We start from the raw sequence: 13,110 nt of genomic DNA, 5'->3' as shown, positions 1-13,110 counted from the left end.
TTTATGAACCATCGTCACACGAGCGATCATCTGCTTGAAGATGTATTATAGCTTCTTATAAGGTTTTTTATAAGATTCACAAGTGGCGGTTTGATTGCCAAATTTCATGTATAATAATCGATCAATTTTATTAATGTATACGTATAATGCCAAGAAACGATGAATCACTCTTCCTAACTTTCTTTTACAGTATGCCAATGATAAAATTAAAATTAAGAAAAAAAATTAAATAAATTATGTTAAATTGATGTAAAAAATTTGCCGTTTTTTTAACAAGTTCTCTTTGTTATATCGAATACTTATGTTAGATAAAAAATCTTTTTTCTTTAAAAAAGGAATTGAAAATTTGTTGAAAAGAAGAGTATATTAGAGCCCGCCAGTTTCACTCTATTTCGCTGTTTTGTTGTCAATTTTGTTTGACAAATGTGACAAATTTTTTGCGACAATCTTATACTGATATTTCTGGAAATGCGTAACAGCAACTTTAGCAGAAAAGTTTCTCGCGCGTTATTTGAATATCTTGATGTACTTAATCGCATGCGTTGATGTCGGCGTACCGTTTTAATTCCGACCGCGAAAGGCTGATCTTGATTGTAAACTAAGGTCGTTCAGTGCACCTTCAATACACGGTTTCTCGCGGAAGCGTGTGAAAGTAATAGGTGTCGGTCGAGCCGCATCGCCGAAGGCTGCACTGCAGCGCATTATTTGATGTTAGACAAGAGGAAGTTTGAGATGCGGATAAAATTTCCATCATGTAATCGATACGCAACGTTCGCAGGAGGACATATACTTTTTGCAATAATTTGCATTTCGAAAATGTTAATAACAAATCACGTGGTAAGGTGAATGATAACCTTTTTGAAAAAAGGTGAAAAGAAACGCCAAGGGTACGCGCTCCATATTAAATGCATTCCAATTGTATTTTCAACTAAAAGAAAAAACATTGATGTTAGGAGGTTTGCGCCAAGTGAATATGATAAATTAGTAAATGACATCTGATTTTTTGTTTTACTTGTTATGTTGAGATTATTAAGATTATTAAGAATTAAAATTATTAAGTATACACAAAAAACACTTGAAGTGTTTTTTTCCCGCATTAACAACTTTTATTTCCTACAAATATGTTTGTAGACTATATCATATGAGTAGAAAGAGCATTAATAACAAATCATATGTAAAGTAAATGATAAACTGAAGAAACGGATTTATTCGCGGATACGCGAATTAAATATTTATTTCTGCTCATAGCTACTTATGTACAATTATTAATTTTTTGCTATTAAATCGCGCAATGTTTACTCGGTAGTTAATATATGTTTTGTTTGAAAAGAGTAATATTCTCGCAGTACGATGGTAGAGAGTTTAATGCATTGGAACCGGTCGTCGCGTCGGTTCTTCAGCTGATGTGAAAGAGAAGTTTCATATTTTTATGAGACATAATAAATACGAAAAGAATATACTTGTCGCATTTTATCATTTACTTGATATTAGATCATTTTTACAGTTGCTGTTTGATGAGGCTAATGTCTCGATAAGTGTCTCGTATGTGACAGGCATTACATGATTAGTAATAACGTAAGAGATATAAGCTATCATATCCTCATAGTTTAACTCTTTCACATATCGTGATACGTTCATGTAGCTCATTAACCAATTGTATTGTAAGTAATTAGATATTTGATTAGAATTGACACTGTAGGTACACTAAAACAAATTTTATTTCACGTATTTCTGTGTATGAATGCAATCTATATAAGTGAAAGCTGTATTACACGACAAAATTATTTCTTCCGGAAATGTCTCATTAGTTTTTAGTTACATATAAAATGCGTGAAATTCGTAGAATAAAAAAATATTTAGAAATTAAGAGAAAATTTCTTGTGTGTACATTTTCCTGCGTGTAATCGGCGATATCAATTAATGATTCTTAATACGATCGGAGAAGCAAAGGAAACATTTAGCGTTGAATTAATTTATTTTGCAAGGAAGTCCAGCTGATTAAAATTGAAACTTTTTATTAATTGTAAGATTGGAGAGCGGGGTTATATTCTTTTTGGACTGTGAAAACATTAGGTTTCCCGCGTTGAACTGACGGGTGATATAATGGAGATACCATGTCAATGCCAGCCTATGTGCGGAATCAAGGCCAAGCAATTCCGTGCGGCCGTGGCAAAAGGAAGTCCGCGAGTGCTCGTCGCGGTCGTGGCCGGCGGCCACTTCGTCGTGGAATTTGCTGTATACAGACTCGAACACGATAAGGGAAAAGAGTGAAAGGATAAGGAGCGGCACAATACGCGGCCGGGAGAGCCTCTCACGGTTATCCGCCACGAGAGCAACTGTCTTTCTCAGCGCGACACGGTATACGTTTCCGTCGCTTCCCGTTCACCAGGCCTCGGTCTCGCTCTCACCCTTTTATTTTCACTCACTCTCCCTTTCCCTGCACCCTATTCTACCTCCCGCGTGTTCCTGCTACTTTCTATTTTGTTACCCGACAGCAGTGTAAGTATCTATGTGTGTATGAGATCCATTAACATTAACGTGCTGTACGAGGCAGATATGTGCGGCTGAGAAGTCGCGTCGCGAATTTTATATTGGGTGTCGTAAATTAGTAAATTGCTTTTCATTTATGGATTTTTTAACTATTAAATGTTTTATTAAGCTTTTTTTCTAGTAAAAGTGTCGAGAAAAACTATTATTAATTTCTCTCAATTTTTAACATTAATTGTAAATTGTAACAATCTGAATTTTTAATTGTATAAAAAAAAATATTTAATTATATGTTATTATCTTTTCTGAGACATGTCTATGTAGATATTTTAAGATTTGTATTAAAATAATGTTTTTTTTAACTTATTTTTAAAAATACGTTTAGAGAAATAATTTAATAATGTTATTATCTATTCTCACAATAGGCCTTATATACATATAATATAGGTATTTATATAATTAATCTTAGAATGAAATATATTAAAGGTAGCTCTTGAAATAGGTATATTATTTGTCTCTGCTTTCCGGAAAATCTTTCAATAATTTACGATTTAAAATTTATGGCTTTTAACAATTATGTTAATAAAAAATTAACTTCAAATTGGTACAAAGATATTCAAGTAAATGTGAGTTAACGATTTGGACGTGTAAGACACCTTGTATAGAGAATCTTCTGTAATAATTGGTTGTGCTTTCACATGGTTGCACTGGCAGAGATCTCCCAGCGATTAAATAGTGAGTTTTGAGTATTCTTGTTATTTGATTGTTGGGAATGTAGCAGAATTTACACCCGCATATAGATATTGTGTAGTATAATAAGCAATAGTTACATATCTGCAATAAAGTGTGAAGATTTGAGAAAGTATAGAAGCTTAAATTGGATTGAACTTATCGCATCTATTGTTCTTATACGAACTCATTAATTCTATGTTAATAACGCAATTTCAATAGACTCTCTAAGGGAGTTCTTTTTTAACTTATTTTTTAAATCTGATTAATTGTTAAAATGAAAAGTAAATTATTTTAAGATTATTATTATATAAGATTATTATTATATAAAATTAAATATTTTATATAATAATAATTATTATTTTATCAACAAAAAACTGATATAAAGAGAGTAAAATAATAATATATATTTTTCAAATTTATTTCTCTCTCTTGTAAATTCTTTTTAGTTTATTAAATATTCATTACAAATTTTTTTATTTTAATGAATGGATGGAAATTTATTTTCAAATAGTATCAAGCTTATGGAATTTAATATTATTATTCTATTTATTTAAAACTATTCACAATTCTCGCGCGCGATTTAATTTATTGATTGATTTAAATTGTATTTACATGTTTTTTAAATAAACATTCACTGAGTACATGGAACGAATATAAAATACTTTTTTTCTATGTTCTATATAAAGATTTTTTTATTAAAAACTATATTAACTATATATACATACTAATGTTATATCTTGATTAAACAAAATATGCTTATTTTTTTAAAATAAAATATGCGCTTTTTAGTAATATAAAATAATGTCGAATATAAAGACTTTTGTTCTAGAAACCAATAAATCCGAAAGAATAGTTTTGATTAAACGAAACAAAATTTGAAGCAGTATGCTAATAATTCCAAATCTTCGCATATAATATATATATATATATATATAACCCTCGTGTTACTTTAAAATATTCTATATTTAACAAGAAGAAGAGAACTGTGCTTAAAATTAAATAAATTTAAAATTAAAATAAAATGTAAATGCGTTCTTGTGCGGAATCTCCGCGAGGAACAATTACATCAGAGCAGAATATAAATCAGTTTCAGCTCTAGATATTTTTGTGTTATCTGTGCTATAGGTACTTAACACACTGATTATACGTTACGTGTACGTTTATGCTAGTTCGCAGTGAGTATATTCGATTAAATATATTTAACGTCTTGAGACGAATACAGGACCAAAACCAATGGTCGAATCGTCACGATGATTATTTGCCAATTATAGCCGGATGAAAATGAAAGCATAATTGTTAAATATATTTAATCAAATATCAAAGATTACATTAATTTAGAAAAGACCAAAACCCATGGTCAAACGATTAATCCGACCAAAACCAATGGTCGAATTGTCACGACATTGCCCAAATGTTGTTGCTTAAAAATAGAATTTTTCTTGTAAATATATTTACATCCAATCGATTAGAATCAGTATAATCAATGTAATTTCTTGATTAAACTCTATGGATATATACAATTAATTTATCGCGCGTTACAATGCGACAAGCGATTATTAGTCATCAGGTGTGCGTATTAATTTATACACCCCAAGTTATTTCATTATATTATAGATACTTTTTATAGGGAAATATATATGTATATATGTTTTCCTATACAGTAAGACATTTAAAATTTCATGGATAATATATAGATTATTTAAGAAGCGTTAATGTCATATGATTTATATATGTCGTCGAAGGAAAATATATAACTTGTTACCTACAATATAAACAGATTCATAATAAATAAATAAATGTAATAAAGATCAAAGAGTCATTTTTAGGTTTTGTTTTCTCATGCCGCGTTGCAAATATGCATCTCTTTCATTCGCTTGAAATATTAAGCAGAGATCTCAAAGAAATATACGTTGCCTACCTTATTTTTTAGCCTTCTTTTTATTTTGGAAATCGGGGAAAGTGTATAACCGACGGCAGTCATAAATTTGATATCAATACCTATATTTATTTATGTCTGCTTATCTATCGCGCAAAACTCATAAATCATATAATAGATCGATCATTGCAACGCGCTTATCGCCAATTGCCAATCGCAATGATGGAATTGTTGTATAGATAATGCGAAAAAAAGATCACTCGCAGTGTCTTTGTTTAATACATCAGTTAATCTACAAATATAATTTTTTCAGATTAGTGTGATAAAAAGATCGGGGTAGTCGCTAAAGAAAATCTGCCTTAATTCCGGTTTTTCATTTCTAAAATTTTGTACAACGCCATATGAAGCAACGGCTGCAAAATCCAATGAGACTCTGTACTGTACATGTTCCCATTACCGAAAACCCAGCTGGCAGTAATCAATTAACGTAAATATAACAATACATAATACATGTCGGCAAGATCGAGAAAGCTCAAAGGCGAATTTCTCTACAACAAGACTGAGCTGTGTGGGTCACGGCGCTGTTCTTGTTCGCAGAAACCCATCACGTGTAGTGAGCATCATCTGGTAAGTACATACACACCGGGTACGTGGCGAGGGGTATGCCTACCAGTTTCGTGCGTCATCGCACGTTCGGTTTCTTTTTGAGTGTTCCTCCGTGAGTACCTCCGGTGGTACCCGCGTTCTTTATTTCATCCCCACTCGGCTCTTCCGGTATTTCCTCCCGTCTGGTATATATACAAGTAGGACCGCAGCCGCAAATATATGACAGTGTATACCGGGTCGTCGTGGTGAGCTGTGCGTGGGATAGGAGGAAGTAAAAGGTTCGGCGGCCGGCCGCGTTCCGGGTACCAGAATGGAACTCCAACACGCTGTAAGAAATTAAAAAACGGACAAAAAGCCGTCAGTTTCACTGAGAAATTGATACTAGGGTTATATAGAGACTTTGCGTGCAGTCGATGCCTGAAAGTGGTTTTCGTTCAGTGGATTCTTTCCTATCCGTAATTTGCAGTCGCGCAAATGACAGTTTCGTGACTATACGCGGAAAAGAAGAAATTGTTGTAACGATTAGAAATTTTACTGGTTCAGCAAATACACAGCGATAATATATGGAAAAGCAATTTCCTGTGTTACAGTAACTAAATTTAAAAATTGCATGAAATTAGTGATTGTAATTAACAAAATTTGGTATTATAACACACAGCATATTTTTGTTAGTAAAAATAATTTATACTAAAATCAATCCAAAATAAAAATTTAAAATTTATAATAAAAAATATTTAAATGTAACGCATTTTTTTTTACTATTGTAAAGAAAATTTGATTATTTAACAATTTTTATAATTAAGAATTAATTGTTCTAGCAATTGTTTTCAATTAATTTTTTTGTTGCACAATAAAAACTGTTTAGCTATAAATATTAAATTTGAGTAACAAATTTTTATTTTGCTAAACCAAGCAATTTATTTTTTCTGTATTAATATAAATTTTTTATTCTATGTAAATACCAATGTTTGTATGCATTTATAAAAGATTTGGCGAAATATAAAAATTACGCATGAAACTTTTCCAATTTTAGTGTATAATACAAGAATATTCATAAAATAAAATTCTCGTAAACGATATTGTGAACAAAAGAATAAAATAAGTTTTTTAAGTTAAATTATAAACTAATCCCCTTGCGTGTTTAGCATTTACATCTATTAGATTCATACATTTAAAATTTTAAAATTGATGGATTATTAAAAAGACTTATTTAATTGCAGATAAAGGCCTTCATTCTTGCAAATATTCTATCAGTAGGCTTGGCAACCTTCGGACATGAGCAGTGAGTTCTAATCATATAAAAATATTAATTATCGCTATTTCGCAATTGTAAAATTTTAGCTTTAAAATCAAAAATAGAAGATTTTTTCCTCTTTGCCATAGCAAAATAATTATTTATGAGGAATTGTATAAAAAATTTTAATATTCCAAATTTATACCATCTTATACCAGCCTACTTAGACGCTCATGCGTAATTAATTTACACGTTTGTGTGTAATTAATTTAGTCAGGATATAATTAATTCGTATAGAAATGAGTGAAAGAAAATGAAAAATGAGATCTTCATATCTATAATTACCAACACCTTAAGAAGCGTGTTAATTAAGAGCGCGCCGTTCCTTGTTTTAAGCATACTTTTCATATTTCAGTGTGCATATAAGGATACATTTGCCAGAGGTACTGCAGCACCACGAAAAGAAAGTCATAAAGTATGAGGATCATGGCGGGGGAGGTCATGGAGGTGGAGGTGATGATCATCATATAGATGTCTCCGGTCCCGGGGATATAGACGGTGGTTTCGGAGGTGGCCATGGCGGAGGTTTCGGCGGTGGTTTCGGAGGAGGCTTCGGAGGAGGTCATGGAGGAGGTCACGGCGGCGGCGGTGGAGGTTACGGAGGTGGTGGTGGCTTCGGAGGAGGTTTCGGAGGTGGTCACGACATCGGCGGAGGTGAGAAAAAATTATTCTAAAGATATATTCTAGTTTTATATTTTGTCATTACTTTATAAAAGTCAGAGAATATATTAACTTTCTTTATAAAGTAAATTTTTAATAGTAGGGATTTCAGAGTAGGAGAATTTCAGAGAGGGAAAGACTGTGTATATGCAAAGAAAAATGGATATTATATTATTTATTGAGAAATTTTAGTACGTCTGATAAATGACTAATAAAATGTATTAAGAAAATGCACAGATGATATCTTGATGTAATGATGAAGTACTAACTTTCTCGTATGTACGATTTTATAATGCAAAGTAAATGTCTTTGAATTTATGTGGAATTCTATTATGGCAAAAGGAAAAGTTCCTCACTTAGAGTTTTATAGTTAGTTTTATGTACAGAATATGATAACTCATAAATAATAATAATAATAATAAGATAATAGTATAAGTGATCGTTTGCAATATTTTAATAAAGCATTAACAATAAAGATGAAAAATAATTACGAGATTGTAGATTGCCTAAGAATTAGAAAGTTTACTCAATTAAGAATTTTTTATATTATTTCCTTGAAATTACTCATGAGATTTACTTAATATTTAGTCTCGTAGAACAATCAACAATCTGTATATTATATGTATTAATATGCTGTTGCTTTACCAGAATTTATATAAGGTTGAGAGAAACGGGATAAATAAGAGCCAAGCACTATTAGTGGTGCACAGAGATCTAACTCCTTTAATTTTTTATTGTCTAAATTAAAGTACGTTTTGGTCCGTCAGTTTGGACCATCTTCAGCAACTACAAAGAAATACATGTCTAGAGAATCGGTACATGCTAATCGTAGATAATCAGTAATTGTATACATACATAATTGTTTATAATGATAAACGCCTCCCGAGTCAAACGTCGATGCTAAGGAAAGTCGGCCTCTCCACAGCATCAGCCATGGAGAGATTTATTTGAGGATGGTGCATAGCATTGATTTTAAATTAGAGAGAGAGAGAGAGAGAGAGAGAGAGAGAGAGAGAGAGAGAGAGAGAGAGAGAGAGAGAGCTATGATAAATCTTCAAGAAATAAAATAAGAAATAAAGAGATGTAGTAAGAGAGGCCACTCACTAAGCACATCGAACGAGACACCAGAAGCGTTTAGACGGAGCGACAAAGTCATACTGACATAAGCTATATGCATGCTATAGCAATGCTATGCACCATCCTCAAATAAATCTCTCCATGGCTGGTACTGTGAAGAGGCCGACTTTCCTTAGCATCGACGTTTGACTCGGGAGGCGTTTATCATTATAAACAATTATGTATGTATACAATTATTGATTATCTACGATTAGCATATGTACCGATTCTCTAGATATGTATTTCTTTGTAGTTGCTGAAGATGGTCCAAACTGACGGACCGAAACGTTAATTTAGACAAAAAATTAAAGGAGTTACATCTCTCTGTGCACCACCAACGGCGCTTGGCTCTTATTTAGCCCTCTCTTGACCTTGAATTTCCATTGGAGTCTGTACATTGAGTTTTTATAATTTATTCAATATTCAATTATATCGCATCAAATACAAAATATTTGTTCGAAAAATTTGCTGTAAATATAATAATTGATATAAAAATATAACAAACTTTGCAAACGTTTTAATAAGTTTCTGCTTTGTTGAGTTTTTGATGACAAAATATACATAACAGCAACATTGTCTAAAGCGCAATTGTGCAATCGCAATTATTACTATTTATTCTTGGTTTTGTTACAACGCGATACCTACGGATTAAAATTTAACAAATTTTTAAGTATAAGCTAAATTACATTTTTTAAATATATATTTTTTCCTTCTTTTCCCGAGAGAAGAACATTTGAAAATACGATGCTCCCTATGTTAAAAGATTTGCATACCATCTCTTTTCGGTTGAGAGAAAGTTTACACTTTGCGCAATAATGTTAAAGAATAAAGATCTGTTAATAATTAACTGTGCTACTTATTCTTAAGTTCAGTATGAACAAAAGATTCAATGTACGAAGAAGAGGTAATAACATTTTCAGATTATCTATCTTTGCACTTGGAAAACAAGTACATGAATATTTGTAAGAAAATCCCACATACTCGTTACTTTTATTTCATCCATTATTCTCCTTGCATTATTGTCTTTTAAACGTAACTAATTATAAATTATATGACTCTGAAGCATGAGCAGAGATTTACTTCGTGTTTATCTTGTTTAAATAAAAAATGCCTTTTCTTTTTCTTCAGTTCTTCTTTCTCTTTGTCTTTCTTTCTCTTTTCTATATTTATTTGATGAGAAAATTTGTAATTAAATCAACAAAACGCCAAAAATAATAATTTATTTTAGGTGGAGATGTCATCATAGATCACGGCGGTGGAGGCGGTCACGGAGGAGGCTACGGTGGTGGTGGTGGCGGTAGTTTTGGAGGTGGCCACGGAGGAGGTGGTTATGGTGGAGGCGGCGGGGGAGGTGATATCATCATTCATGACCATGGAGGACATGGTGGTGGTGGAGGTTTTGGAGGTGGTCACGGAGGTGGCGGAGGCGGCGGTATCATCATAGACCATGGACACGGTGGTGGTGGCGGTTTTGGAGGTGGTCACGGAGGCGGCGGAGGCGGTTTTGGAGGTGGGCACGGAGGTGGTGGTTATGGCGGAGGAGATGGCGGAGGAAGTATTATTATACACGATGACCATGGTGGCGGCGGCGGTGGCGGCGGCGGTTACGGAGGTGGTCACGGAGGTGGTGGTTATGGCGGAGGAGGTGGCGGAGGCGGTATTATTATACACGATGACCATGGTGGCGGCGGCGGTGGCGGTGGCGGTGGCGGCGGCGGTTACGGAGGTGGTCACGGAGGTGGTTTCGGAGGTGGCTACGGCGGTGGATTTGGAGGAGGCGGCGGATATGGTGGCGGCGGCGGTTTTGGCGGAGGACACGGAGGTGGCGGCGGCGGTATAATTATTCATGATCATGGAGGACATGGCGGCGGTGGCGGAGGTGGTGGATACGGAGGTGGACACGGAAGTGGTTTCGGAGGTGGCCACGGCGGTGGATTTGGAGGTGGTCACGGAAGCGGTGGATTTGGTGGACATGGCAACATCGGTGGCGATGATCATCATGGCTCCAGCAGTTATGGCAACAGTATATCATCTGATTTTGGTAGCAGGTAAATATTAAATTGCACTAAACCGATTATGCTAATATTAATCAATTGAAAGAAGTGATAAATCTTATTGTTAAAACCCTAACAGCAATAATATTATCTTGTATATCTATAGAATATACTAAGGATGTACTTAATATACTGAGAACATCCTAATAACATTTTATACTTTACGATATCCTCTGAACATTCTCAGAATATACATTTGCTATTAGGGAAAAAAGGAAAAAGATCTCGATTATTGTACATGATCTTATATAACGTTAACGGAGTATAACGTTTTATATCGATATTTCTTTCAGTGGCCACGGCGGAAGTAGTTACAGTTCTGGTACTTCTGGTGGTGGCTTTGATTCCTATTCAAGCGGCCACGGCGGCGGCGGTGGCGGTGGCGGTGGTTACGGTGGAGGCCACGGTGGTGGTTTCTCCGGTTATCACAAAAAGAAATAAAAGTGATCGCATTGTGACCAATATGCTGAGCATTGTAGACATTTATAACTGCAGAAATTATAATGCCACTTTGTGTGATACACGATACATGCAAAAAAGGATTTAACATCTTTTTGTTTACTTTGTATAAACTTATAAGGCAATTTTTTGATTGCGGGCTTTTTAATTTCTATCAGTCATTTTTGACGGATAACGATGCCAACAGGGATACATTAAACGAGACTATTTTACTGACTTTACAACAGATTGTTACGCGACAAACAGACTTATAACAAAATAACGATAAACGCAACTGACAAACATAACTGAAATTTCTATTTTTCTACGAAGTCATAACAATCAAGACGGTTACATCGACTCATCAGAAATAATTTCTTTAAATATTTGATCAAAATCAGTAAAAAAATTACTCTGCCGAAATAAATTATCTTTCTGTAGATTATTATAGCAAATAGACGCGGACTCGACTACTCGTACTTTACTACTACATTTGACGCTGTGAAAACTAGACTAGACTATTTTTTCAATTGTTTATAGAATAAATTAATGCAGTAAATTAATGATTCAAATACACGCTGACTTGACTCGATTAATTCTTTCGACAGATTTATGTTAAAACAAGATAAATTATTACAGAAGTGAATATTAATTTAAATATTCATTCGAACTTATATTCACGACAAATCGCGATTTATATATACACATATGTATATATGAAACGCATTTAAACATATATCTTATTATAATTCACATGGTTGAATCTGCTGGAGACAACTTCAGAAATAGGTAGAAAATGAGAATATTAACAATTTAAATTCGAATGAGCGTTAAAAATTATAAGACACTGAAACTAGTTTGTGATAAAAGCTGTCGAGCGCATATCATAATAATTTGTGATTACGATTCTGTTATATATTTTTAATTTTTTAAATATATTCTTTTACCTCTCATTGTTAAACCCGACACGCACCTCAATTTAGACCTTCACGTGCCTTGCTCACCAGCACTTTAGAAATAATATACAATTTTTGCGATCAAAGCAATATTATACATTATATTTGTACATATAATATATCTTGTAAATAGAGCATTGTATTATGTGTTGTTTCAATAAAGTTTTTGTATGTTTTTAATATATAATACTATTTCTTCTTTATATACTAATAAAATTAAGGAATTCTTACAATAATTATGTAATAAATATATAATTTCACATATATTTATGAATTAATCCTAACAGCATTAATATCCTGTATATCTATAGAATATACTAAAGATGTCTTAACATAGGTACTGACAACATCCTTATAATAAACAGAATAATAAAATTTCTTTCGCCAGTATATAGAATAACAATTAAAGTAATTTAAATCGACCTGACTGGCCTTATCGACCATCCTTATAATATCTTATACTTTACGATATTCTCTGAACATTCTCAGAATATACATTTTCTTCATACCTCGGTCGAAAGTACGTACTTTCGTCCCTAATAGCAGGGACGAAAGTTTAACATTTACTCCCTGTGAAAAGTACACGCGCGCTCTCTATAACTTTAAACCTTAACGCCCTTTAACCTTAAAAATAGTCATCAATATTGTTCTGTCAAAATGTCATCTGATGAATCCGTAGACGAGGAAGAAGTTATACGAAATTTCGATGCAGAAGCGCGATTGATAATAAATACAGATACGTTGCCAAAGAAGTCTGTTGATCGATACAATCTTGTTTACGACACGTATAAAAAGTGGCAGATAGAACACAAAACTTCACTGTCAAATTGTGAAGAAAATAATTTGGTTGTGTATTTTAAGGTTGTGTATTTTTTTTGTGTATTTTATTTT

General features: G+C 33.2%; 3 protein-coding genes across 4 annotated transcripts in view; 2 read left to right on the top strand and 1 right to left on the bottom strand.

Moving 5' to 3' along the window:
• Positions 1–13,110, bottom strand: part of Vps26 (vacuolar protein sorting 26) — an 83,861-nt gene that overhangs the window by 68,706 nt on the left and 2,045 nt on the right. The gene's annotated exons all lie outside the window — the stretch shown is intronic.
• On the top strand, positions 5,760–7,709 carry LOC143898729 (uncharacterized). The gene is made up of 3 exons (XM_077408400.1): positions 5,760–6,029; positions 6,922–6,983; positions 7,351–7,709. The coding sequence occupies exons 1-3, from the start codon at positions 6,012–6,014 to the stop codon at positions 7,667–7,669; spliced, it is 399 nt and encodes a 132-aa protein (XP_077264526.1). The 5' UTR covers positions 5,760–6,011; the 3' UTR covers positions 7,670–7,709.
• Positions 9,645–11,368, top strand: LOC143898854 (uncharacterized). Its single transcript, XM_077408638.1, has 3 exons — positions 9,645–9,675; positions 10,000–10,819; positions 11,119–11,368. The coding sequence occupies exons 1-3, from the start codon at positions 9,645–9,647 to the stop codon at positions 11,264–11,266; spliced, it is 999 nt and encodes a 332-aa protein (XP_077264764.1). The 3' UTR covers positions 11,267–11,368.

The sequence above is a fragment of the Temnothorax americanus genome, unplaced genomic scaffold (genome assembly GCF_048541705.1).
Source record: "Temnothorax americanus isolate GAGA-0224 unplaced genomic scaffold, ASM4854170v1 Scaffold24, whole genome shotgun sequence".
NCBI classification, from domain to species: domain Eukaryota; kingdom Metazoa; phylum Arthropoda; class Insecta; order Hymenoptera; family Formicidae; genus Temnothorax; species Temnothorax americanus.
Note: the sequence above shows the minus strand (reverse complement) of the source record. Positions and strands in the feature narration are given on the sequence as shown.

Coding starts and splice junctions, on each gene's coding strand:
- LOC143898729 (XM_077408400.1), top strand. Junction 6,984..7,350: donor GCAACCTTCGGACATGAGCA/GTGAGTTCTAAT, acceptor TTCATATTTCAG/TGTGCATATAAGGATACATT.
- LOC143898854 (XM_077408638.1), top strand. CDS start 9,645: ATGAACAAAAGATTCAATGTACGAAGAAGAG. Junction 9,676..9,999: donor ATTCAATGTACGAAGAAGAG/GTAATAACATTT, acceptor AATTTATTTTAG/GTGGAGATGTCATCATAGAT. Junction 10,820..11,118: donor TCATCTGATTTTGGTAGCAG/GTAAATATTAAA, acceptor TATTTCTTTCAG/TGGCCACGGCGGAAGTAGTT.